The 26,953-nt window shown below is 38.6% G+C and overlaps 1 protein-coding gene across 17 annotated transcripts in view; it reads left to right on the top strand.

Annotated features, from left to right (window-relative positions):
• The window catches only part of mycbp2 (MYC binding protein 2), a 203,001-nt gene that overhangs the window by 99,838 nt on the left and 76,210 nt on the right, over nt 1-26,953 (top strand). For all 17 annotated transcript variants that reach the window (XM_057853359.1, XM_057853360.1, XM_057853350.1 and 14 more), the window contains 19 exons: nt 3,379-3,475; nt 3,554-3,746; nt 3,871-4,145; nt 6,531-6,752; nt 6,820-7,011; nt 14,308-14,514; nt 14,597-14,734; nt 14,888-15,066; nt 16,398-16,540; nt 16,665-16,765; nt 17,581-17,799; nt 18,025-18,247; nt 18,337-18,455; nt 18,566-18,653; nt 20,435-20,484; nt 20,554-20,726; nt 22,845-22,989; nt 23,081-23,287; nt 23,390-23,445. In XM_057853359.1, coding sequence (XP_057709342.1) covers nt 3,379-3,475; nt 3,554-3,746; nt 3,871-4,145; nt 6,531-6,752; nt 6,820-7,011; nt 14,308-14,514; nt 14,597-14,734; nt 14,888-15,066; nt 16,398-16,540; nt 16,665-16,765; nt 17,581-17,799; nt 18,025-18,247; nt 18,337-18,455; nt 18,566-18,653; nt 20,435-20,484; nt 20,554-20,726; nt 22,845-22,989; nt 23,081-23,287; nt 23,390-23,445 — 3,027 coding nt within the window. The remainder of the gene's footprint in view (nt 1-3,378; nt 3,476-3,553; nt 3,747-3,870; nt 4,146-6,530; nt 6,753-6,819; nt 7,012-14,307; nt 14,515-14,596; nt 14,735-14,887; nt 15,067-16,397; nt 16,541-16,664; nt 16,766-17,580; nt 17,800-18,024; nt 18,248-18,336; nt 18,456-18,565; nt 18,654-20,434; nt 20,485-20,553; nt 20,727-22,844; nt 22,990-23,080; nt 23,288-23,389; nt 23,446-26,953) is intronic.

Here is a 26,953-nt window from a genome sequence, read left to right as displayed (position 1 = left end):
TGAAAACGTGATTCTATTTATACCTTATCAATGTGAAAATGTAATTCTATCTCTCTATAATCATGTGGAAGCATGTTTCTATTTATCTATACCGGTAATCTTTCATGTGAAAACGTGATTCTAGCTATCTATATGTGAAAACGTGATTCTATCTCTATACTCTAGCATGTGAAAACTTGATTCTATCTCATGTGAAAATGTAATTCTCTCTATAATCACGTGAAAGCATGTTTCTATTTATAATCTTTCATGTGAAATGTGATTCTATCTATATGTGAAAACGTGATTCTATCTTTGCCCACGCGAAAACGTGATTCTATCTCTATAGTCTAGCATGTGAAAACTTGATTCTCATCTCATGTAAAAGCGTGATTCTATCTATCATGTGAAAACGTGATTCTATATCTTATCCATGTGAAAACGTGATTCTCTCTCTCTATAATCTATCATGTGAAAACTTGTTTTTATTTATCTTTCTTGTAAAAACGTGATTCTATCTGTCATGTTAAAATGTGATTCTATATCCTGTTAATATGTGATTATATCTATATATATATCTATATCTATGTGAAAATGTGATTGTATCTAAAATCTATCATGTGAAAACGTGATTCCATCTCTTTATAATCTACAGTGTATCACAAGAGTGAGTACACCCCTCGCATTTCTGCAGATATTTAAGTAAATCTTTTCATGGGACAACACTGACAAAATGACACTTTGACACAATGAAAGGTAGTCTGTGCGCAGCTTATACAATTTATTTTCCCCTCAAAATAACTCAAAATATAGCCATTAATATCTATATCTCTCTATGTGAAAATGTGATTCTACCTATCTATAGCATGTGAAAATGGGATTCTATCTATAATCTACCATATCAAAATGTGACTAACGATGTGAAAACATGATTCTTTCTATCGATAGCTCTCTATTTGACGTGATTCCATCTAATGATGTCCATGTGAAAACGTGATTCTATCATGTGAAAATGTGATTCTGTCTATGTGAAAACAAAATTCCATTTATATATGTGAAAATGTGATTCTATCTATTGATCTGTCATGTGAAAATGTGATTCTATCTATTTGTAATCATGTGAAAACATGAAACATTCTTTCATGTGAAAATGTGATTCCATCTATATCATGTTAAAATGATGATGAACGATTCCGTCTATGTGAAAACTAGGGCTGTCAAAGGATTAAAATTTTTAATCGAGTTAATCACAGCTTAGAAATTTATTGTAATTAATCGCAATTCAAACCATCTATAAAATATGCCATATTTTTCTGTAAATTATTGTTGGAATGGAAAGATAAGACACAAGACGGATATATATGTTCAACATACTGTACATAAGTACTGTATTTGTTAATTATAACAATAAATCAACAAGATGACATAAACATTAACATTCTGTTGAAGCGATCCATGGATAGAAAGACTTGTAGTTCTTAAAAGATAAATGTAAGTACAAGTTATAGAAGTTTTATATTAAAACCCCTCTTAATGTTTTCGTTTTAATCAAATTTGTCAAGTTTTCAGTCAAAAAATAAACTAGTAGCTTGCCATTGTTGATGTCAATAATTACACGATGCTCACGGTGTTTAAACCCATAAAATCAGTCGCACCAAAGCGCCAGCAGAGGGAGACAAAAAGCACAAGTAACAAGTGGGCATGACACTGTGCTGTCATTTTAATCTGTTTGAGCGGGGCATGTGCGTTAATTGCGTCAAATATTTTAACGTGATTAATTTAAAAAATTAATTACCGCCCGTTAAAGCGATAATTTTGACAGCCCTAGTGAAAACGTGATTCCATCCATTTATATCTATGTGAAAAATGTGATTTCATCGATCTATATCTATGTGAAAATGTAATGAGAACAAGTATTTGATACACTGCCAATGGAAAAACCCATTGGCAGTGTATCAAATACGTGTTCCCCCCACTGTATGTGAAAATGTAATTCTATCTATATATGAAAATGTGATTCCATCTATCAATATCTATGTGAAAACGTGATTCTATCATGTGAAAATGTGATTCTATCATGTGAAAACGTGATTCTATCATGTGAAAATGTGATTCTATCATGTGAAAATGTGATTCTATCTATCTATCTATCTATCTATCTATCTATCTATCTATCTATCTATCTATCTATCTATATCATGTAAAAGTGTGATGTTTCTTTTGATATGCCTGTCTGTCGTGCAAAAATAAGTGTCCTGTAAAAAGGTGATACTGGACTTATTTTTTTTCCAGGTGGCAGCCATACGCTTCTGTACCTCCCCAAATTTCAATCACGCTATTCCAAAATTAGAGCCATATGATAGTGTTATTAGTAGGGCTGTCAAATGATTAAAATTTTTAATCGAGTTAATTACAGCTTAAAAATTAATTAATCGTAATTAATCGCAATTAATCGCAATTCAAACCATCTATATAATATGCCATATTTTTCTGTAAATTATATATATATTCTGTAAAATAATTTGTTGGAATGGAAAGATAAGACACAAGATGGATACATACATACAGGTACATAAGGACTGTAGTGGGCATTTCACTCTACTGTGATTTAAATCTGTCTATGCTGTCCTCACTCCGAAGGGTCTACTTTTTCCAAAGCTAGACAGCTAGTGAACGACGCCTTAATAATCAGACTTCTTCCTTTTTCATCTGATTTATTAATAAAATGGCCTCAAACCATTGTCCTCTTTAGACCGTAGTGAAACTACAAAAAAAAAAAGTACACAAGCATTGCATTAGCAACAACGTTAGCTTAGCACGCTATACAGGTTCACTAAACATAAACAAAAAGCGTCTCATACAAAAAATGTAACATTTCGCTTACTAACATAATATGTACATTCTTTACAACAACCATACTTACGGACAAATCTTGTCCAAGGATCTTATAAGCACAACATTACAACGTAGGCGTCCGCCCGAGACGTCGTGCAGCCATATTGAACTGGCAAGAAAGCAATAAACCATGTCGCAAAGCGACCACAAGAGTTCGCTGTTAGACAGCACAAAAAACCTTGCTGCAAACCTTACCAAAAGGCAGAATACTGTCTGAGCGGGACATGTGCGTTAATTGCGTCAAATATTTTAACGTGATTAATTTAAAAAATTAATTACCGCGCGTTGACGCGATAATTTTGACAGCCCTAGTTATTAGTAAAGCAGTGATTTCAACAAAGCAATTTATTGGAGGTCTATCGCCGTCAATGGCAGCCAATGAGTTAACACTCAAAATGAATAAATACATTTTAAAAACCCAATCTTGGGATCGTGGTTGACAGTACATGATAGTATACTGCTTTTCATAGGTCATGAATTAAATGTCGCCAAATTTCACACTAGGCTTCCTTCGAATGATGGCAATGCATCCAAAGGGAAACAGCAGACCAGCGAGCCGGTTCACATCCTTAAGCGCTCTTTTGCTCGGACAGTGTCTGTGGTAACTACTCTCACAATAGTTATTATTATTTTATTTAACTTCGTATAGCTTGGTAGTAAGACCTATTTTTTCGCATAGGAGTGCTTCGAGTCCCTTCTCAGCATCCTCCACTGGAGCTGGACTACTTTAGTTCTGGGTGTGGAGGAACTGCGAGGCCTGAAGGGCTTTCAGTACACAGCTACCCTGCTAGACCTGGAGAGGTTGCGTTTTGTGGGCACCTGCTGCCTCCGCTTGCTCCGGGTCTACATCTGTGAGATATTTCCCATCGCTGGTAAGACGTTTTCAGAGTTCCTCTGAGGATGTTCAAGTAAATGAGCTTTTATTAAACCCTGGGTTTATTAGACATCTGAATTCAAGAGGGTGTTCTTACTTTGACAATGTGATCTGGATCTTAGCCAGCACCAAAGCTGTGGTGGAGGAGTCCAGCAAGCTGGCCGAATGCGTGGGAAAGACACGCAGCCTGCTGAAAAAAATCCTGTCCGAGAGCACGGATAACTGCCTGACCAAGCTGGACAACGACCCGCAGGGCTACCTGTCCCAGCCACTAACACTGTTGGAAGCAGTGCTGCAGGAGTGCCACAACACCTTCACTGCTTGCTTTCACTCTTTCTACCCGACGCCGGCACTGCAGTGGGCTTGTCTCTGTGACTTGCTGAACTGTCTGGATCAGGTAAGTAATTTTGTTGTAAGAATGCCTTTCATTGATGCGGGTTGTCTTTTAAAAAACATCCTTTGAGATCAGTGTTTCTTTTTTGGCAGCCCTTTTAATTTTCGTCTTAGTCTTTTGGACGATAATACTTATTAGTCTTAGTCATATTTTAATCATCTCAAAATTAGTTTGTCTTCATCTAGTTTTAGGTGACATTTAATGAAAATGTTTTCATCTGAATTTTTTTTTTTTTAATTACTCCATAAATAGCTAAATATATAAGGGTTTCCAAGTATTACGAATCAACAATGGAAGACGAGCACATATTGTAGCATCTACAAGGACAACACCAACTTGGTGATTATGCACACTCAGCAGGAAAACAGTACATTATTTTACATTAATTATAGCCACCTGGATGCAACGAACTGGATGTAAAAAAAGTTGTCTTAGAGTTTGAGAGGAAGCTTGCCGTAAGCAGTAGCATAATGCTAACGTGAATGCTATGCTGATGCTACATTTAGTGTGTGATGATCACTCAGCACAGACCTTTAGAGGCTAAAGCAACATTGCATTTTTTCTCTGGCCAAGAAAACAAATCTTACCGTGTGTCACATGTGGGACACAACCAGACAATGCTACGATGCAAGCTAGGTGCACAAAAAAATGTCACACATTGTAAACATATGACGGAAAATATAGCACATTTTCATCTCGTCAGATGAAAACTGGCATTGGTTTTGTTCTGTTTTTTTGTCTCCCAAAACACATTTTTAGCATCTTGTTATCGTCATGACAAAGTGTTTGTTGATGAAATTTTTTCGTTATCGTCGTCGTTGACAAAAACAACACTGTTTGAGATTAATTTTATCTAGAATAATTTGTTACCGGGTCAACACATTCGCTCTCATAGAACCTTTATTAAAAATACAAGTACCGTATTTTCCAGACTACAAGCAGAGGTGAGTAGTAACACAATTATTCAGAGGTCAGTAGAGTAGCCAAAAATTTTACTCAAGTAAGAGTAGCTTGACTTCAAAATAATATTACTCAAGTAAAAGTGGTCATCCACAAAATTTATTTGAGTACAAGTAAAAAAGTATCCAGTGAAAAGAATACTCAAGTAATGAGTAACATTGTGAGTAACTGCTTATAATTTTTTGTTTTTTTTTTCTTTTTTTAAACAATCACATTTTTTTCTCTCAGCACAATACAATAACCCAATACTGAAATTAAAAAATAAAATTGAATTCGGCGAGAGAGAGAGAAAAAAAAATGACAAAAGCGAAGCATTATTTGTCCAAAGAGCATGAGTGCCCTCTAGTGGAGAAAATAGTTCCTAGTTTGAATAGTGAATACTGTAGTTCCTTCACAGTTACTATCATAAAATTAAAAGGATCATATCTCCGATTTTCCGTGTTCAGTCGGTGCGAAATAAAAACTGGCAAAGAGGTTAAAATTGGCACTTTCGAGCCATGTTGAGGGCTGCATTCAATGTCAAATACTTCATTTTTCGGGACTTTAAAGACGACACGTGATTTAACAGGCTGACGTGATGATAGAACGGCAAACTTGCGTCAGATTGGTGTAATGGAGTCATGTGATTACTGTTGCGACGTCACATTGGTGAAATTGGTCGAGCTACTCTTGGCATCGCTGGCGAAAAATAATAAATCTAATGCGTAACATAAAGAAGAAAAATGTAACGGCTCTTATGTAGCCCAAAGTATCCGAGTAAGAGTAGCATTATTTTTTCCCCCCACAAATTTACTCAAGTAAAAGTAAAAAGTATGGCTTAGTAAAACTACTCTTAGAAGTATATTTTTCTCAAAAAGTTACTTAAGTAAATGTAATGGAGTACATGGAACGCGTTACTACCCACCTCTGCATTTATTTGAGTAACCATTTGAAAAAAATGTACTTCTAAGACTACCTGGGTAGATTTGTAAAGAATCACTACACTGCTACTTTGTCCTCCATTAGAATCTTTTTCTTTTTCTTCTTTATTTCTACATATTAGATGTCTTTATTTTTGCCGGAGACGCCCACAGTGGCTCTACCAGTTTCACCAATGAGACATCACAACAGTAATCACATGACTCCGTTATACCAGTCAGACATACCAATACAATCACATGACCACACACAAGCTTTCCGTCGGGAGTCCTATGATCACGCCGGCGTGTTCAGTTTTTAAAGCGGCATAAAAACTGAACTATTTGACATTGAGCCCTGCCATCGACATTACTCGAAAGTGCGGATACCAACCTCTCTACCATTTCTTATTAGGCACCGATAGGCCCTAGACGTTTTCAATTCGAACGATTTGAATAATTGCTCTATCCCTTTAAAGACCTGTGACTGAGACCAAGCAAAGCACTTTTTATTTTGTTGTTTTGTTTCCAGGACATCGCAGAAGCCAACTTTCGTACATCCAGCAGCCGTCTACTGGCGGCCGTGATGTCCGCTCTGTGCAACACATCGGTCAAGCTGACGTCCATTCTGCCCATCGCGTACGACGGCGAGGTCCTGCTGCGCTCATTGGTCAAGCAAGTCAGCACGGAAAATGACTCGGCCCTCGCTCACCGCTTTCCCCTGCTCGTGGCCCATATGGAGAAGCTAAGCCATGTGAGAGTCACGTGCGAACAATTCTAACCAAAGCAGTTGTTGAATTGAAACGTTATTGATGTCTTAGACCGAGGAGAACCTGATGGGAATGACTAGCTTCAGGGAAGTCCTGGAGAAAATGCTGGTGATCGTAGTGCTTCCTGTGAGGAAGAGCTTGAGGAAAGAGGTGGAGCTCTTCTCTCCGCACCTGGTGTCCAACACTTGCGGCCTTTTGGCTTCCATCGTCTCCGAGCTTACCGCCTCTGCCCTGGGCTCTGAGGTAAATCATTTTAATTTGTTGAATATCTTTCTTAGCTTGAGAACAATAAAGAGAACTGGTTTGAACGCTTTGTTCGGACGTGAAATACTCCCGTCTTTGTTAGCATCCCCCACCTTCTACCAAAGTTGGGACTCAGCTGTCGCTATAGCAACCGCCACTCAATGACTACTGTTAGCATCAGCAATTTGTCATCCCTTGTTAATGAGACATGATTTGTTCTTTCGGAAAGGGCTTTGTTTGAAGTAATGGGTAAATAAACACGTTGGCAAATAATAGCTTGCGTTACGGTAAAGAAGGACATTTAACAAAGCTAGCTTAAGGTAAGGCAAGGCAAGGCAAATTTATTCATATAGCACAATTCAACACGGGCAATTCAAAGTGCTTTACATCACATGAAGATCATAAAAATCACATTTAAATCAATACAACGTAAAAACCAAGACAAAAGATCGCACTTAATCACAGAATAAAAATAAATAAATACAAATAAAACAAAAATAAAAAATAAAACAAAAACGACTACTCCTAATAATAATTGAAATCAGCAATGGAGTTAAGAACAAGAGGAATAGAAAGCAGGTAGATTGAAATATATAGACAGTTATGGATATGCAGTGCTAAACAAAAGTGTTTTTAGCCCTGATTTAAAAGAGCTAACAGTTTGAGCATACTTCAGAGGTTCGGGTAACTTGTTCCAGAGGTGAGGAGCATAATAACTAAATGCTGCCTCACCCCGCTTGGTTCTTGTTCTTGGAACATGTAGAAGACCGGTTCCAGACGACCTTAGGGGTCTGGATGTCTCATTGGAATCTAACAAGTCAAGCATGTATTTTGGTCCAAGGCCATTAAGTGTTTTGTAGACGAGCAGTAGTATTTAGCATAGTATTTAAAATAGCAGAAAGCTATGATGACTCGGTCATTTTTTTATCATCAACAGTTTGAGCTTCCTAATATTTTATTACAGTAAAATATATAATTGATTAATGTCTAAAAACATGTAAAATTACACTTAATGGTGATGATCACCTACGGAGTGGAAATCTGCGTATACTGCAGTGCTTCTCAATTATTTTCTGTTACGCCCCCCCAAGGAAGACGTAAATGTTTCGCGCCCCCCCCCCCCCCAACTATCTGCCGCCACTGTAAATAGTATCATTCGTCTATATTACTATTATAAGTACGCCTCAGCCTAACATTGTGTCCTTTTTTTTCTATTAAAGAAAAAAAGTAACATAGATCAACTTATAATAAAGTATAACTTTTTTAACATTGTGTTGCTTGTAACAGAAAAGACTTAACGCGCATCAATTTGCCTGAAGTTAAAAAAAAAAAATTAAAAAAAAAAGTCACATCCAAACTGTAAAAATACACTCAAGGCACATTTTTGACCATTTGATACTGAAAAATAAAATGTAATAAAATCAGTAAATAATAACAAATTCAAATTGATTAGAAACATTTACTCTTCAGGACAACGTGCCAAAAAATTTGACCGAAAAACAAAACTGAATAGAAGGGGGGGGGGAAAAGTCTTTGGACAGAAGGAAAGTTTTTATTTTCGCTGATTCACCACAGTGCTCACTGGTTTACTGATATAACACTGACAAAGCGGGACGATTGTGACGATTGGCAATATTCGGCACATTTTCGCTGAAAAACAATCAAGCGGCTTATCAATGAGATTGAGGTCGAATGTCTTTAAGTGGCGTCTTAACTGATTTGGCTTCTCCGCTATAATCATTTTTAGACTCAGTAAACAGTGGTCTTTCCTCATTTCCCACTATATTAAAAGTCAAAGGCAAACGGCCCGAAAAAAGCGCATTCTCGGCGGCCGAGGTAGAACCGTAGGTGAGGGCGGTGGTCGTGACGATCCCAAGCCGAAAACGGCACTTCTCGGCCGGACACGTGAGAACCGAAGAAGACAGTGGGTCTCTGCGTGAGTCCAGCTCTGCATGAGTCTCTTCCGTGTGCTCTTGCTTACTTCAAAAATACTGCACGCACTTTGAAAATGAGAGCGCCACTGCCACCCACGGAGTGGATGTGCAAGTACACTTTATTCTAGTACGGCAAAAAAAATAAAAAAAAATAAAAGCATGTTCCCCGAGGTCACTCGCGCCCCCCCGGCATCGCTCTGCGCCCCCCTAGGGGGGCGCGCCCCACCATTTGAGAAGTACTGGTATACTGTATAAAAACGTAAATTTAACTATTAACAATAGGGTTGTTCCGATCATGTTTTTTTTGCTCCCAATCCGATCCCAATCGTCTTAGTTTGAGTATCTGCCGATCCCGATATTTCCCAATCCGATTGCTTTCTTTTTTTTTTTTTGCTCCCGATTCAATTCCAATCATTCCCGATAATTTTTCATATACATTTTGGCAATGCATTAAGAAAAAAAATGAATAAAACTGGGCCGAATATATACATTCAACATACAGTACATAAGTACTGTATTTGTTTATTATGACAATAAATCCTCAAGATGGCATTTACATTATTAACATTCTTTCTGTGAGAGGGATCCACAGATAGAAAGACTCTTAATTCTTAAAGGATAAATGTGACTTTGTATATTGTGACTAAATATTGCCATCTACTGTATTTGTTGAGCTTTCAGTAAATGATACTGTAGCCATTTAACTGTTCTGCCGAAATACATGATGGGAAGTGGAACCATGACTGTGCGTAGTGGCACCAATCTTCTCTGCGTTGGGAAATAACATAGGGTGTTAAGAAAAAAAGATCAACTACTACCTTGCTACCCCACATTGCTTTCCAGATATTTCTAATTGTTGAGAGAGGGATTGTAAGGCTTTAGCCAATTAAAAAAATGCTCCAAAGACTGTTAAAATTCACTTTACTCATTTTACGCTGCCTTTTAGCTCTATATATAGGTAAAACGGCGCCATTATAATTTGAACGTGACAATGCGTGAGTGGGTCGTGCAGTGCATGGGTTAATTGCTTTAAATATATTGACGTGATTAATAAAAAAAAAAATAATTACCGCCGTTAACGCGATAAATTTGATAGCCCTACTTTAAGCTAAAATTAAAGACTCTGGATGAGTGTAAGACATTTTGTCTGTAACATTAAATACAAATAGAAGATGATTTAATTAAAAAATACATATATATTAAAAAAAGGCATGTCCAATATTTTTTGCCGATTCCCATACTTTGAAAATGACGTGATCGGACATCTTTAATTAACAATATCCAAAAAGGCTGAAAATTCTTACCATTTCGCCATCTTTTGTCTTGTCTTTGCAGTGCATTATGGGTCAAAATAACTTTATTTTAAAAAACACTGATCACTACGGGACCTTGAACACTAACGAAAGCTGCATGCTTGGACACTACCGTCGATTTTCCATAAATATTTTTATACAAAGTAAGAAACCATTATTGCTTATCATAATCTACTATATATACTAGGGCTGCCACTAAAGATTAATTAAACGATTAATCGGATATGTTTTAGGCATGTTGTACGCTGCTGGCCGAAAGTATTGGCCCCCCTGCAATTCTGTCAGATAATGCTCAATTTCTCCCAGAAAATGATTGCAATTACAAATGATTTGGTAGTAATATCCTCATTTGTTTTGCTTGCAATGATAAAACACAAAAGAGACTGATAAGGACTGTACAAAAGGAAAATAATGTCTGGGTGACAACTCAAACCGGTAAACAAAACCAAGTGTACCCAAAACAAAGGAGGGTTTAAAAAAACAAAAACAAAACACACACACACAAGAGAAAGGAACTCAAAGCTAATGCAAACAGAACTCAACCAGAATTCACAAGGACAGATAATCATTTGGCTCTGTAAGTGTACAGACAGTTTTAATAGTAGTATTGTGACATTCTGTAAAAACATGGAACTGGTCAATTGGTCACTGAGTGCCCTGGACAAGATCTTCTCTCTACAATGCGATCAGAACCTGGACAACGCACCTTCCCGGGAGACACTTTAAGGTCTGGATATATGGAGGATAGCTGGGGAAAATGGCGGCTGCTGTGTCTGACCACACTCGAAGTTGAAGACATCGAGGATGTGTATCTTTTTGTTGCACTGCTGGCTGAGATTCTTCTGCAGGAGCTTGGAGCCCACTTGACTCATCGGATCATCATGAAAGTGTTGGAAAGCCCAAAAAAAATCAGTGGAATTGGCCACTACTGCGGCCAGCGCTATCGACGGAGTGCATGCCAGCCTCAACAAGGTCTATGATGACATATTACAGGTGAAGAATGACCTGGCTGCATCCAACACTGCCACAACCAGAAATGTAATGAAAATTATTACGGAGCTGCGCAACCTGGAGATGAATGTTCGTCAGAATGCAGCAAGGAATGTAAACCGTGACGAGGATTAAACGACGAAAGGGGGGAGGGGGGGCGGACACGGCCTGTCATCGGTCCTCAGATATTCCCTATCTTCTGGATTGAATCAACTGAATGAACTAACCTTTGAATTATGAACTAGTCTAATGGATTTAATCAACATAACAAGCACATCGCCGCGATCGACAAAGACTATTGGGAAAATGAACAGTCAAGGAGGATGATAAAAAAAAAAACAACAACAACAACCTTGTAATCACTACGCAATCTGAATGTCAAAAATTGTTATTCAATATTTTCTGCATCCTATAGTATACTTGTGGGCGGGATTCAATAAGCTTCGGCTTCTCCTGTCTGCCCTTTTCTTTTTGGGTTAAATTAAATGTAAACACATATGAATGCTGTATGTTTGTTTGGATTTTTTATGCCTGAAGGGAAAATAAAGAAATAAAGAAAGAATGGGAAAAAAAATTAAATCATTATCATGAATGGGACGGACAAAACTATTGGCATCCTTTGAAAAATTATGTAATGCTTCTCTAATTTGTGTAATGAACAGCACGTGTTACTTACCTTTGGCACATAACACGTGTTGGCAATAACTAAATCACACTTGCAGCCAGTTAAAATGGATTAAAGTTGACACAACCCATGTCCTGTGTCCTTGTGTGTACCACATTGAGCATGAAGAAAAGGAAGAAGACCAAAGAACTGTCTGAGGACTTGAGAAGCAAAATTGTGAGGAAGAATGGGCAATCTCAAGACTATAAGTCCGTCTCCAAAGACCTGAATTTTCCTGTGTCTACCGTGCGCAGTGTCATCAATAAGTGTAAAGCCCATGGCACTGTGGCTAACCTCCCTAGATGTGGACAGAAAGGATAAATTGACGAGAGATTTCAACGAAAGATTGTGCTGATGGTGGATGAAGAACCTCGACTGACATCCAAATAAGTTCGAGCTGTCCTGCAATCCGAGGGTACAACAGTGTTGTCAACCCATACCATCCGTGAGCGTCTGAATGAAAAGGGACTCTATGGTAGGATACCCAGGAAGACCCCACTTCTGACCCAGAGACATACAAAAGCCAGGCTGGAGTTTGCCAAAACTTACCTGAGAAATCCAAAAACATTTTGGAAGAATGTTCTCTGGGCAGATGTGAAAAGGCATCAACATAGAGTTTACAGGAAAAAAAAACAAAGCCTTCAAAGAAAAGAACACGGTCCCCGCAGTCAAACATGGCGGAGGTTCCCTGATGTTTTGGGGTTGCTTTGCTTTCTCTGGCACTGGACTGCTTGACCGTGTGCATGGCATTATAAAGTCTAAAGACTACCAACAAATTTTGCAGCATAATGTAGGGCCCAGTGTGAGAAAGCTGGGTCTCCCTCAGAGGTCATGGGTCTTCCAGCAGGACAATGACCCAAAACACACTTCAAAAAGCACTAGAAAATGGTTTGAGAGAAAGCACTGGAGACTTCTAAAATGGCCAGCAATGAGTCCAGACCACAATCCCATCGAACACCTGTGGAGAGATCTGAAAATGGCACCCTTCAAATGTCAGAGACCTGGAACAGTTGGCCAAAGAAGAATGGTCTAAAATTACAGCAGAATATTATAAGAAACTCACTGATGGATACCGGAAGCGGTTGTTATTTTGTCTAAAGGTGCTAAGTATTAGGGTGAGGGTGCCAATACTTTTGTACAGCCCATTTTTGGAGTTTTGTGTAAAATTATAATGATCTAATTTTTTTTTCATTCACTTTTGTGTTTTTTCATGGCAAGCAAAACAAATGAAGATATTACTACCAAAGCATAAGCAATTGTAATCATTTTCTGGGAGAACTTGAGAATTATCTGACAGAACTGCAGGGGTGCCAATACTTTTGGCCAGCAGTGGATGCTATTGTTTAGCCACAACTGGATTCATTACCTCATTATTATTCATCCTTCACACAGCGGCTAGAAACAGAAATGTTGTTTAATCCATCTGAAGGCGACCGGGAGATTGAGTTTTCATTGATTGATGATTTTAGTGTTGCAACGATTAATCGATAAATTCGAGTATTCGATTAGAAAAAAATATTCGAATTAAATTTTATTGCTTCGAGTATTCGTTTATTTAAAGTGGTGTTGTAATGGTTTATTTTGAAAGTGTTTGCATTAAGTTTTATTGGTCAGGGTGGATACACTGCCCTCTGGTCTGCCACATTTCACATGGCTGAATCCAACTGCCCCCTGTTAAGACCAACGTAAGCTAAGATTTTGTTTGAGCTGATGTTTTTTATGCATTCATAATTTAGTTTATAGGCATATTTAATAGTTATTTGTGTGAATATGTGTCTGAACCATTTGTTCAGAGCGTTGTAAAAAAAAAAAAAAAAAAAAAAAGTTTGCATTTTATAGCATTTAAGCTAGCGGACTTTTGCTATATAAGTTAGCCAATTGTTCTTTTATTGTACATAGATCCTTTTTTTTTTAATACCGTTTGAGCTGAGGTATTTTAAAATTTTTCATGTTCCTTAGCCGATTACTCGATTATCCAAACTAACTAGTTCATCGATTAATCGACTACTAAAATAATCGATAGCTGCAGCCTTAGATGATTTTACAACACGGCACGGGTGTGCACTGGTCCTCATGGGAAACGCAGTCTTCCTTAAGGCAAAACACTACCGCGTTTGTCCACTGGTGACACTAAAATTGACCAAATTGGAAAAGTTAGAAAGTGTTGCTTTAAATCAGTTCAAAATAACAAACAAAATACTATTTAGTTAACAATGTAGATATAACCATCTTTCACCTAAAAATGAACTTTTTAATGACTTTATCCCTAAAATCTTCAAAGACATCATCAAGCTTAGCTTCATGAGAATCATCCTCTTGGTCCTCACAATGTTTCCTGCCGAGGTCACCTTGACCTCACAATGGCTAATCCAATTTTATCCCCCGTTTTCATTAGGTGGATGGTCTGAACTCGCTTCACTCAGTGAAAGCGTCCCCCAACCGTTTCACAAAGACGAGCCAGGGCCGCAGTTGGAACACGGGCAACGGTTCCCCGGATGCCATCTGCATGACCGTGGACAAGCCGGGCGTCGTCTTGGTGGGCGTCTGCGTGTACGGAGGCGGCGGAATCCACGAGTATGAACTGGAAGTGCTCGCCGACGATGTAAGAAAGACTTTTCAGATGGATTTCTTTTTTTCACAATGCACAAACTTTTTTTCTTACAATTTTTTTAACTTTTACAAAGGCACAGACCGAGCACCCGGGTGACTCCGCACACTCGCACAGGTGGACATCTCTCGAGCTGGTAAAAGGGACGTATAGCACCGATGATTCACCCAGTGATATTGCGGAGATTCGCCTGGATAAGGCAGTGCCACTCAAGGTATATACTTACATTATGTGCTTGCGGAGGGGAGATACCAAATTTTCGGGGAAATTTATTTAAGCCCGCTCTTCGTTCACACAATTACATTTAAACTGGTCACTACAGTGGACAAGCAATTAAAAAAGTGACCGTTTTGTTTGCCGTTTGTAGGAAGGGGTAAAATACGCTGTGCGATTGCGCAACTACGGCAGCCGCACCGCAAACGGAGACGGCGGCATGACCACGGTGCAATGCTCCGACGGCGTGTCTTTCACCTTCAGCACTTGCAGCTTGAGTAGCAATGGCACCAACCAGACTCGCGGACAGATCCCTCAGATTTTATACTACAGGTAAGCCATGAAAAGCTGTCTCCTTAAGAAGAAACATTGTCATTCCCGCTGTAATATTCAACCTTGACTAGGCCTGTCGCGATAACAAATTTTAGTGGGCGACAAATTATCTCATAAATTATTGCGATATGCAATATTATTGCGCCCCCCCCCCCAAAAAAAAGTTTTTTTTTTTGTTTTTTTTTTTAGCGTTTATTTATTTATTTACTGTCGTCATCATCGGTATCATTGACAGTTGCAAGATGTGATATGAGCAACCCGAAAAAAAACGAAGAAAAGACAAGGGCTGACGAGAGAAGCATATGCTTATCAAGTCCCATCCCCTTTTAACCGATTTACAATAACACAGTGAGAATACAGTATATATTAATAGATCAAGTACACCCATTGAAACGCAATAAATGTTTACTTTTAAATTAAAAAATACCTTTTAAGAAATCACAACTAAAAACAATAGACCATGCCTCTTTCAAGTAAAAGACAACAATATTAATACCGCACAGAAACACGTAATAAATGTCTTTTTTCAAGAAAAAATAAAATTGCACTTAATAACTGAAGAATTTAGGCACATAGGTATAAAGTTGCAGTGACAGTAATTGCACTTCAACAACAACAGAGAAAAATAGACTAAGTAAGTAGCAGTAACAAAAATATGGCTCCCAAAGGTATCAAATATCATTTAACAGAGGTAAAACGGTCTCATTTCTTCAGCAATGTAGCAGACTTCGCTTTCCGTGAGGGAATGCTATTTTGCGCGGTGTCGTCTCTATTTCTCACATCAAGCGAATACCTCTAATTGTCAATTAACGTGACGAGGAGGCTCCGCTTGTTGCGATGCAGTTTTCTTACTAAGCAGTGAAAACCGGAGAGGATGATAGTGTTTCAAATGAGCAAGTAGATTTATTCTGTTGGCCATCTTTGTTGAAAAAACCTCCAGAAACATTTTGCAGACTGGTTCGTCCTCTTCCTCATTCCGCTCGCTCATTGCTGTGTGCCGACAGTGCACTCGGCCCTGCCTCCATCCATTAAATGACGGTCACTCAAACTCAAATGTATAAAACGAACATACCCAGAAGTCAATAAAACACAGTGGCACAAGGAAGCTGAAGTCTAAACAGCGCTGTCAAGCACGTCTGCCACACATCTGCCGCAAGCGCGTGCGTCATGCGCGCACGCACGCACGTTACAAACGCACGCGCGCGCATGTGCACGCGATGCGATAAATCGCAGCAGGAAAATTACCGCCTTCATTTTTATATACCGCGCGATAAATGGAATTATTGCATATTGCGACAGGCTTAACCTTGACGTTTGTGTCTTTACTTAAGGAGCGAATATGATGGCGATCTCCAGTCGCAGTTGTTGAGCAAAGCCAACGAAGAAGACAAAAACTGCAGCCGGGCGCTTTCTGTGGTCAGCGCGGTGGTCAGAGCGGCCAAGGACTTGCTTCACAGGGCTTTTGCCGTCGACGGTAAGTACGTCAGTCAGACACCTCGTTCAAAATAACCCAACTTTGTGGCACAAGGATAGATTATTTTTGTTATCTCATTTGCTTAGCCTGTTCTCAGTTTTATTGACAGCCATTTTCTCTTCAGTGGATGACATCCCTGAGCTGCTAAGCTCTTCTAGCCTCTTCTCCATGCTGCTTCCTCTTATCCTAGCGTACATTGGCCCTGTGGCTGCATCTGTACCAAAGGTAAGTGTCCAAACGTGTTATCTAGTAGGGATGTGAAGCAAAAGTCCGCTAGCTTAAATGCTATAAAATGTTTTTTTACAATGCTTTTAACAACTTTTTCAAACTTAGATTCACACAGGAAACTCTTAAAATAGATAACAAATGCATAAACAATCATATTAGCTCAAACAAAAACAACCTTATGTTGGTCTTAACAGGGAGCAGCTGGATTCAGCCATGTTTGACGAGTTATGGCATATTCCAGGGGTCCTCATACTATTGCATAACCACATATGTGGCTTCAACAACATAAATAATAACATTAAAAAAAAATTTTTTTTTTTAGTTTTTCAAATTTTTTTTTTGTGCCGCCGTCTACCCACACTAGCATTGCGATTGCTGTAATGAGCACTCCTTGCATACTCACTGTTGGCACTAGAGGGCAGTGTATCCAACCAAATGAATTAAACTAAATGCAACACTTTCAAAACAAACAATCGCAACGTCACTCTAATTAAACGAATCCTTGAAGCAATAAAATTTGATTCAACCCTTTTTTCTAATCTAATTACTCGTGTTAATCGATTAACCATTGCAGCTCTTGTTGATTTATTTGTTTTCTGGATATAATATCAAAATATCTAAGTTTAACAAAATATAAGTGAAACATCTTGAACGGGAATTTGTCATTCAGACCTGTATTTTTTATCGAACTGGCCGCGTTTTATGTTGTGATTGAGCTGGAGACTTGTCTTTCCCCATCTAGCAACCTTGGCATTGTCTCCATTTTAGTTGGATTTTGGAAGGAGTTAAAATTGTCCTTTGTCCACTTGCAGGCTGCTGTTGAGGTCTTCGGGCTGGTCCAAGAGCTGCTTCCCGCCGTTTCGGCCCTCAACCAAAAGTACGCGCCACCCACGTTCAACCCCAACCAATCGACGGACAGCACGACTGGCAATCAGCTGGAGCAGGGACTGTCCGCCTGCACCACGTCCAATCATTACTCCGTGATCGAGAGCGATCACCCTTACAAACAGGCTGGCGTCACACAATACAAGGTACAGTATTCGTCAATGATTTATGCTACATGATTTTTTTTTTTGTTTAAAAGAAGTAGATTTTAGAAATCTGATTTTGAGTAGCCATTCAGGTCAAATAGACATATCACGTGATTGGATATGGAACATCCCTAACCGTTATATCTCTTAATTACATTGCATCAGCCCGATTTCCGACCAGGTGCCTCCCTAGTTTAAACGTGACGGTATCTCCCCCGCCAACAGGTCTCGTTCCCCGATTGCGTACGATGGACGAGCATCGAGTTCGACCCGCAGTGTGGCACGGCTCAGCCTGAAGACGTCCTTCGCCTGCTCATCCCCAGTCGCACTCTTCACCTGTCCTGTTTGGGCGGTAAACCTCTGGTCCATGACACCATCAACACCTGGACCGAGCTCAGGAAATTTTCAGGCTCCACAGGCTGGCCGACTTCAGTGCTCGTGCTGCCGGGTGAGAAGATCATGTCCCTTAGCCTGTTCAATATTATTGTTTTATTGATTTATTAAGAATATTCATCTTACACTGACCCTCCTCTGCAGGAAATGAAGTCTTATTTTCACTAGAAACGGCCTCTGATTATGTGAAGGATGAAAAGGCATCCTTCTATGGCTTTAAATGTGTGGCTGTGGGATATGAATTCAATCCAGGTCCTGATGAGGTAATGTCTGCTTTATTTTAGTACATAGCACGCGAGTCCTTTTTTCTTATCTTAAAATAGATACTGTGACATTCTGTTTCTATTTGTAAAAGTCATTTTTGACATTTCAGGGTATCATCCAGCTGGAGAAAGAGTTGGCGTACTTGGGTAGTGTGTGTGCTGCAGCGCTAATGAAGAAAGACTTAGCGCTCCCCATAGGTATGTAATGTTCATTGCACCCTTGCACAGAGCAAGTCATTTTCACGTTCATGACAGCCAGAGGCTGGGCTAGCAGACAGCCAAACAAGGCGGTTGCTTGGGGCCCCGGACAATAAAGGGGCCCCTGAGGGCTGCCAAATAGTACTCCACAAAAATGTCAATACAGGTATTCTTTATAGATATGGACGTAAAACAGTCTCGATTCTTGGTTAAAAGCAAAAAAAAAAAAAAAAAAAAAAGGTGCGGTTAGCATTTTTTAAAATAAATATGTCGAAGTACAATGCTATTCTGTTCGTGAATGTAGCTAGCGGCCGCTTTATGGAAACAGAGCTTTTCCGGTGAAAATTCTTGTGAATAAATGCTTAAATCCCTGAATTCTTTACAGATATGGACGTAAAACAGTCTCGATTCTTGGTTAAAAGCAAAAAAAAACAAAAACAAACGTGCAGTAAGCATTTATTTTACGTAAATATGTCGAAGTACAATGCAAGTCTGTTAGCGAATGTAGCTAGCGGCCGCCTGATGGAAACAAGAGCTTTTTCGGTGAAAATTCTTGTGAATAAATGCTTAAATTCCTGAATTCTTTATAGATATGGCATGGACGTAAAACAGTCTCAATTCTTGGTTAAAAGCAAAAAAATAAAAAATAAAAAAAATAAAAACGTGCAGTTAGCATTTATTTTACGTAAATATGTCGGAGTGCAATGCTAGTCTGTAGCAAATGTAGCTAGCGGCCGCCATAGTAAACAGAGCTTTTCTGGTGAAAATTCTTGTGAATAAATGCTTAAATTCCTGAATTCTTTATAGATATGGACGTAAAACAGTCTCGATTCTTGGTTAAAAGCAAAAAAAAAAAAACATGCAGTTAGCCTTTATTTTACGTAAATATGGCAAACTATGATGCCAATCCATTAGCAGCTAATTTCTCCCATTGATTTTTTTCGCAACGTTTCAAAATGCTTGCATGGTACGAATATTTAGAGGGTGTTTTGTGGTATTTAAAAGGTTAATTCCAACTAATGCGGAAATCCGGGTTACATAGCCAGCACAGGAACAGAACTTGTTCATAAACCAGGGACTACCTGTAATTGGCCATTAGCATTAGCAACCCCCCTTTTGGGCCGCCACCCTATCTGACTTAGCAACCAGCCAGCGTATTCATGAAAACATGAAGTGGAAATTCAGAATTGTTGACATTCGGCTTAATTTCCAAAGGTTAGTTGGGGTTTAATTAGTCAGTGAAGTTGCTTTCAATAAATTCTGTGCAGTTTGTTTGTTATTTGTTAGTTGCAGGGCTGCGGAGTGGCTAAGCTAGCTTAAGTCAATGGTGCTTGCTAGCATGTTGATATAAAAACGATATTAACAGATTTTAGTCAAATAAATTCAAAATGCAGATCTTGTGACACCAAAACAATGTCTCACTAAACTGCCTTAATTCATTTCATTCTAAAACGCGTGGGTATTTCTAACAATGATCTGCATTTTGAATGCTATTAAGCACCATTGACTCGTGCTAGCTTAGCTACTCCGGAGCCCTGCAATTAACAAATAACTAACAAACTGCACGAATTTTGTTAAGACCAACTCAACCGAGTAATTAAACCTGCGCTAACTCAAAAATTAAGCCTAATGTAAAAAATTCTGAAGTTTTTCTGAGCCACTTTAATTGTGTAATTTGAAGTAAGTTTACTGTAGTGGGCTCTTAAAAGTCGCAATTTTTCAACTTTTTTTTTTTTTTGTCCTTGTTCTCTCACGTTGAGCATATAATTTTTTTTTTCAAGGCAATGAGCTGGAGGAGGACCTAGAAATCCTAGAGGAGGCTTCTCTTCAGGTAAAGTACTTGTTAAATTCAAAATTTTCCATTTATTTTTCATTTACATTTTTTCTTTATCACTTTCAGGTCTGTAAAGCACACGCAGGGATCCTGGGGAAGGGTCTTGCGCTGTCACATCCCCCCATCATCCTGGAGGCCCTGGAAGGAAACCTGCCCTTGCACCTTCAAACCAACGAGCACTCCTTTCTTGAGGACTTCATAACATGTGTGCAGAACTCAAGCGGAGGACGTCTCGCAAGGTATAATTCAGGGTTAATGTCTTGACAACATGTTGAATTGAAGCTTTTTCAGTTACCTATTTAACCCATTGTTCTTTGTATTGTTATTTAGTATGATGGATAAAGTTGTCCGATGTTAATATCGGAAAATATTGGTATCTGTTTTGCACCAGAATGTATGCTGTTTTACAAATTATAGTGCATGGGCTACTCATAGCTTAGCACAGCAGCTATGCTTACAGGAACCCTTAGGTCTCCGAATTAAAATGTTTGGGATTTGTTACTGGTGGGAAAGACCCTAATCCCTCATCGTGCAGAAATAAAACGAACAATAAATAAAAAAAATAATAAATTACTAGGGCTGTCAAACAATTACAATTTTTAATCGAGTTCAATCACAGCTTAAAAATTAATTAATCGTAATTAATCGCAATTCCGACCATCTCTAAAAAATGCCATTTTTTTCTGGAAATTATTGTTGGAATGGAAAGATAAGACACAAGATGGATATATACATTCTACATACTGTACATAAGTACTGTATTTGTTTATTATAACAATAAATCAACAAGATGGCATTAACATTATTAACATCCTGTTAAAGCGATCCATGGATAGAAAGACTTGTAGTTCTTAAAAGATAAATGTTAGTACAAGTTATAGAAATGTTATATTAAAACCCCTCTTAATGTTTTCGTTTTTATAAAGTTTGTAAAATTTTCAATCAAAAAATAAACTAGTAGCTCACCATTGTTGATGTCAATAATAATTATGGTGCTGAAACCCATAAAATCTTGCCTGGTACACCAGACTCACCGCTGTTCCAGCTATTGCGTCTGGCCACCCTTCACGCGGATACAATTTCCAGGGTGGAGCAAGCCACAGCAAACAGACAGCGGAGTGGACCAATCAGCGACGGGCAGACGTGACGTTAGTAAAATGACGAGGGAAGGACGAGGGACTTGCGCGCGGAAGTAAACATACGAAGAGAGCGGAGTTTATTCAACATGGCTAGCGCGAGACAGACTGTTGTCAATGACTCGTGTCGATGTGTTTTTGGTAATTTAAAACTGATTTTACCGTGGATTGGAACATATTCTCGGCTCTCCCGTTCACCATCTGTGTTGTTGTGGAGACGACTTTCGACGCGCAAGAGTGACGTTGCTCGTTAAGAACACGTCATGCAAATAAACGAATCTGATTTGTCGATTGATTTTGTACCTACTCGAGAGGCCGTTAATGGGCTGGTTCCCAGACTATACTCTCAGTGTTTGAAAAATACAGGGAGAACAGTCTGGCAGAGCCAGGCAACATAAAATCAGTCGCACCCAAGCACCAGCAGAGGGCGGCAAAACACCAAAAACACAAGTAACAAATGGAAATGACACTTTGCTGTCATTTTAATCTATTTGAGCAGGGCATGTGCGTTAAATGTGTCAAATATTTAAACGTGATTAATTAAAAAAATTAACGCCCGTTAACGCGCTAATTTTTACAGCCCTATAAATTGCATAAACTCATCACATATAACTACTGTGTCACCAGAAAGAAGTAATCACTAAGAAAAGTAATAAAACACACAATCAAAATTAAAAATCTGCAAAAGCCAAGCAAAATGCATCATGAAAATTGACATTGCATTGGCATGTCCTGTGATTGTCTGCCTGTATTCATACTGCTTTCATCGCCCCCTAGCGGTTTTATAGGGTAAATAGTGTTATTCCTTTTATTTAATTATGGACATTTCAATTAATTTTATTTATATGGGAAATTATTTTAGCACTTTTTCTCTAACTTCAGTTGAAGTTGTTCGCTTATTTTTCACAGTAAAGTTAATAAACGTGTTGCATTTATCATTTTTTAACGCAACCAGTGGAGCATCACAATTTAAACAGCAATAAAATGTCCACGAATGTATATAATAGTATCGGTTTGATATAGGTATGGGATTTTGGATTTAGACAACATCGGGATTTTGGTTATCGGTCAAAAAGTCATTATTGGACAACTCTAATTATGAATAATGTTTGTTCCCTGTCTCTGATTGAATAAAATTACTTCAATAAAATGAGACTTAAAGAAATACGCTTGTAGCTCAACTCATTCTTCGATTATGTCTTGTCTTGTCTTGTATACCAGGTGGCTGCAACCAGACTCTTACGCCGACCCTCAGAAGACATCTCTAATCCTGAACAAAGATGACATACGCTGCGGTTGGCCTGCGACAATTGTCGTACAGACCAAAGACCAATACGGAGATGTGGTGCATGTTCCCAACATGAAGGTTGGCAAAACACTGAATGACATTTGGAGGAAACAACTGGCAGAGGCTCAGAATCAATTATACTTAAATTCTTCATTCACTTTATAACCAGGTGGAAGTCAAGGCCGTGCCTGTTTCTCAAAAGAAGTCGCTGCAGCCGGACAATGTGAAAAAATTGCAGCGATTGACCGGAAGCTGCTCTCCGGTGTGTTCTGGGCCGGATCTCACCTTCGGAGGTCTTCCGCCACCTAAGTTAGAGGCCACGTACGAGCCTATGATCGTGAAAGAAGCCCGCTACATCGCCATCACTATGATGAAGGTCAGCTCCATTCAGTTCACTTTCAGTTTATTAACTGACGAGAACGTCTTTCCTCTAGCTTAGCGATATCGTTACCTAATTTGTATGTATATGTATTTCTAGGCATATGAAAGCTATTCTTTTGAGGAGCTACGTTTTGCTTCCCCTACTCCAAAGAGGTACGTGACAACATGTAGTACATTCTAGTTTTGTTTTGTTTTGATCCAAAAACTCCTGAGTGTCAAGACACAGCTGTGAATGGCCACAGCTGGATTTTTGGGGGATTTTATGGGTGAAATATGGGAATATAACAAGGGTCGCAATGCAGAAATCGTAGACAACAAGGAATGCTCGAGATTTTCTTTTTCATATACAGTGCCTTGCAAAAGTATTCGGCCCCCTTGAATCTTGCAACCTTTCGCCGCATTTCAGGCTTCAAACATAAAGATATGAAATTTAATTTTTTTGTCAAGAATCAACAACAAGTGGAACACAATGGTGAAGTGGAACAACATTTATTGGATAATTTAAACTTTTTTAACAAATAAAAAACTGAAAAGTGGGGCGTGCAATATTATTCGGCCCCTTTACTTTCAGTGCAGCAAACTAACTCCAGAAGTTCAGTGAGTATCTCTGAATGATCCAATGTTGTCCTAAATGACCAACGATGATAAATAGAATCCACCTATGTGTAATCAAGTCTTCGTATAAATGCACCTGCTCTGTGATAGTCTCAGGGTTCTGTTTAAAGTGCAGAGAGCATTATGAAAACCAAGGAACACACCAGGCAGGTCCGAGATACTGTTGTGGAGAAGTTTAAAGCCGGATTTGGATACAAAAAGATTTCCCAAGCTTTAAACATCTCAAGGAGCGCTGTGCAAGCCATCATATTGAAATGGAAGGAGCATCAGACCACTGCAAATCTACCAAGACCCGGCCGTCCTTCCAAACTTTCTTCTCAAACAAGGAGAAAACTGATCAGAGATGCAGCCAAGAGGCCCATGATCACTCTGGATGAACTGCAGAGATCTACAGCTGAGGTGGGAGAGTCTGTCCATAGGACAACAATCAGTCGTACACTGCACAAATCTGGCCTTTATGGAAGAGTGGCAAGAAGAAAGCCATTTCTCAAAGATATCCATAAAAAGTCTCGTTTAAAGTTTGCCAAAAGCCACCTGGGAGACACACCAAACATGTGGAAGAAGGTGCTCTGGTCAGATGAAACCAAAATTGAACTTTTTGGCCACAATGCAAAACGATATGTTTGGCGTAAAAGCAACACAGCTCATCACCCTGAACACACCATCCCCACTGTCAAACATGGTGGTGGCAGCATCATGGTTTGGGCCTGCTTTTCTTCAGCAGGGACAGGGAAGATGGTTAAAATTGACGGAAAGATGGATGCAGCCAAATACAGGAACATTCTGGAAGAAAACCTGTTGGTATCTGCACAAGACCTGAGACTGGGACGGAGATTTATCTTCCAACAAGACAATGATCCAAAACATAAAGCCAAATCTACAATGGAATGGTTAAAAAATAAACGTATCCAGGTGTTAGAATGGCCAAGTCAAAGTCCAGACCTGAATCCAATCGAGAATCTGTGGAAACAGCTGAAGACTGCTGTTCACAAACACTCTCCGTCCAACCTCACTGAGCTCGAGCTGTTTTGCAAGGAAGAATGGGCAAGAATGTCAGTCTCTCGATGTGCAAAACTGATAGAAACATACCCCAAGCGACTTGCAGCTGTAATTGGAGCAAAAGGTGCCGCTATAAAGTAATAACGCAAGGGGGCCGAATAATATTGCACGCCCCACTTTTCAGTTTTTTATTTGTTAAAAAAGTTTCAATTATCCAATAAATTTTTTTCCACTTCACGATTGTGTCCCACTTGTTGTTGATTCTTGACAAAAAATTAAAATTTTATATCTTTATGTTTGCAGCCTGAAATGTGGCGAAAGGTTGCAAGGTTCAAGGGGGCAGAATACTTTTGCAAGGCACTGTATTTACCCTTATAAACGTTTTTTTCTCATTTTCTTTGTTTGGATCGATTATTTATCATTTAACATATCGGCGAAAATGCGACGGTAACAAAAAAAAATACAATTAAGTGATAGTTATGAGGTAAATATCTGTGACTTTTTTACAGACGCCATTTTTTTCATTGTGACATAATTTGTTTAAAAGTTTAAAATATGTGAGTGAATAATTTTTTTAGTGGTTTTTTTTTTTTTCAACAAAATATGAGACATCAATTATTGATTGTAAGCTAAAAACGACAGACATCTTGAAAAATAAATATAATTGATTACCTTTTTATGGCTGGGTTGAAACAAAAGCGGTTGCGCGACGTCTGTAAACGGGGGTTTTCAGGGCAAAACGGACAAATTAAAAATAGTTCAGGGACTTCATGCGCCATGAATCTGCTATGGCAGCATATAGACATAATGTTCAAACAAACACAACAGTTGTTTTGGCTTAGAATACAGCAGTTTCTTTTAAAGAGGAGTGCAAGAGGAGAAACTGCTCTTTCAGTCTTGTCTGTGTTTTCCGCCATATATATATATGGAGGAAAACACTCAGGTGACTTGAAGTTCCGCTCTGAGACCCCCAATTTGGCCAAATTTCCAATTGTCTGATATGTATGTGTGATACATCATTTGAAAGCTTGAAAAATCTCAATTTTCTTTGGGAAGAAAAATTTTAAACTGGAGGACATTTTTTGAAAAAAAATAATAAAAATTTAAACAACAAAACCCTATCTGGAGGTGAGCGCACGCGAGAGCAGAATTACAGACGCCATGACTTTAACAGGATATTATCACGGCCTTACCTTGTTTCGATCCAAAAACTCCATGTAGCATGTATCACCGAGTGTCAAGACACAGCTGTGGATGGCCACAGCTGGATTTTGGGGGGATTTTAAGGGTGAAACATGGTCAGATAACAAGGGTCGCCATGCAGAAATCACAGACATCAAGGAGTGGCCGAGATTTTCTTTTTCATATATTTACCCTTTTAAACATTTTTTTTCCAATTTTTCTTTGTTTGGATCGATTATTTATCATCTAACATATCGGAGAAAATGCAACAGTAACAAAAAAAATACAATTAAGCGATAATTATGAGGTAGATATCAGTGACTGTTTTACAGACACCATTTTTTTCATTGTGACGTCATTTGTTTAAAAGTTTAAAATATGCAAGTGAATGATTTTTTTAAAGTCTTTTTTTTTTCAAACGAAATGTTAGACATCAATTAATGATTCTAAGCTAAAAATGACAGACATTTCGAATAATAAATACAATTACTTATGTTCTTTTTCAGGCTAGGTTTAAACAAAAGCGGTTGCGCGATGTTTGTAAACAGGGGTTTTCAGGGTAAAACGGAGAGATTCAAAATAGTTCGGGGGCTTATTGCACCATGAATCTGCTATGGCAGCATATAGACATATTGTTCTATCAAACAAAACAGTTCTTTTGGCTTAAAATACAGTTTATTTTAAAGATAGGTGTAAGAGCAGAAACTGCTTTTTCAGTCTGTCAGTGGTTTCCGCCATATAAAGAATTCAGGGATTTAAGCATTTAATACCAAGAATTTTCACCGGAACACCTCTGTTTACATCAGGCGGCCGCTAGCTACATTTACTAACAGACTAACATTGTACTTCGACATATTCACATAAA

Source organism: Corythoichthys intestinalis, chromosome 12 (assembly GCF_030265065.1).
Source record: "Corythoichthys intestinalis isolate RoL2023-P3 chromosome 12, ASM3026506v1, whole genome shotgun sequence".
NCBI classification, from domain to species: Eukaryota; Metazoa; Chordata; class Actinopteri; order Syngnathiformes; family Syngnathidae; genus Corythoichthys; species Corythoichthys intestinalis.
This window is presented reverse-complemented; position numbering and strand designations above follow the sequence as displayed.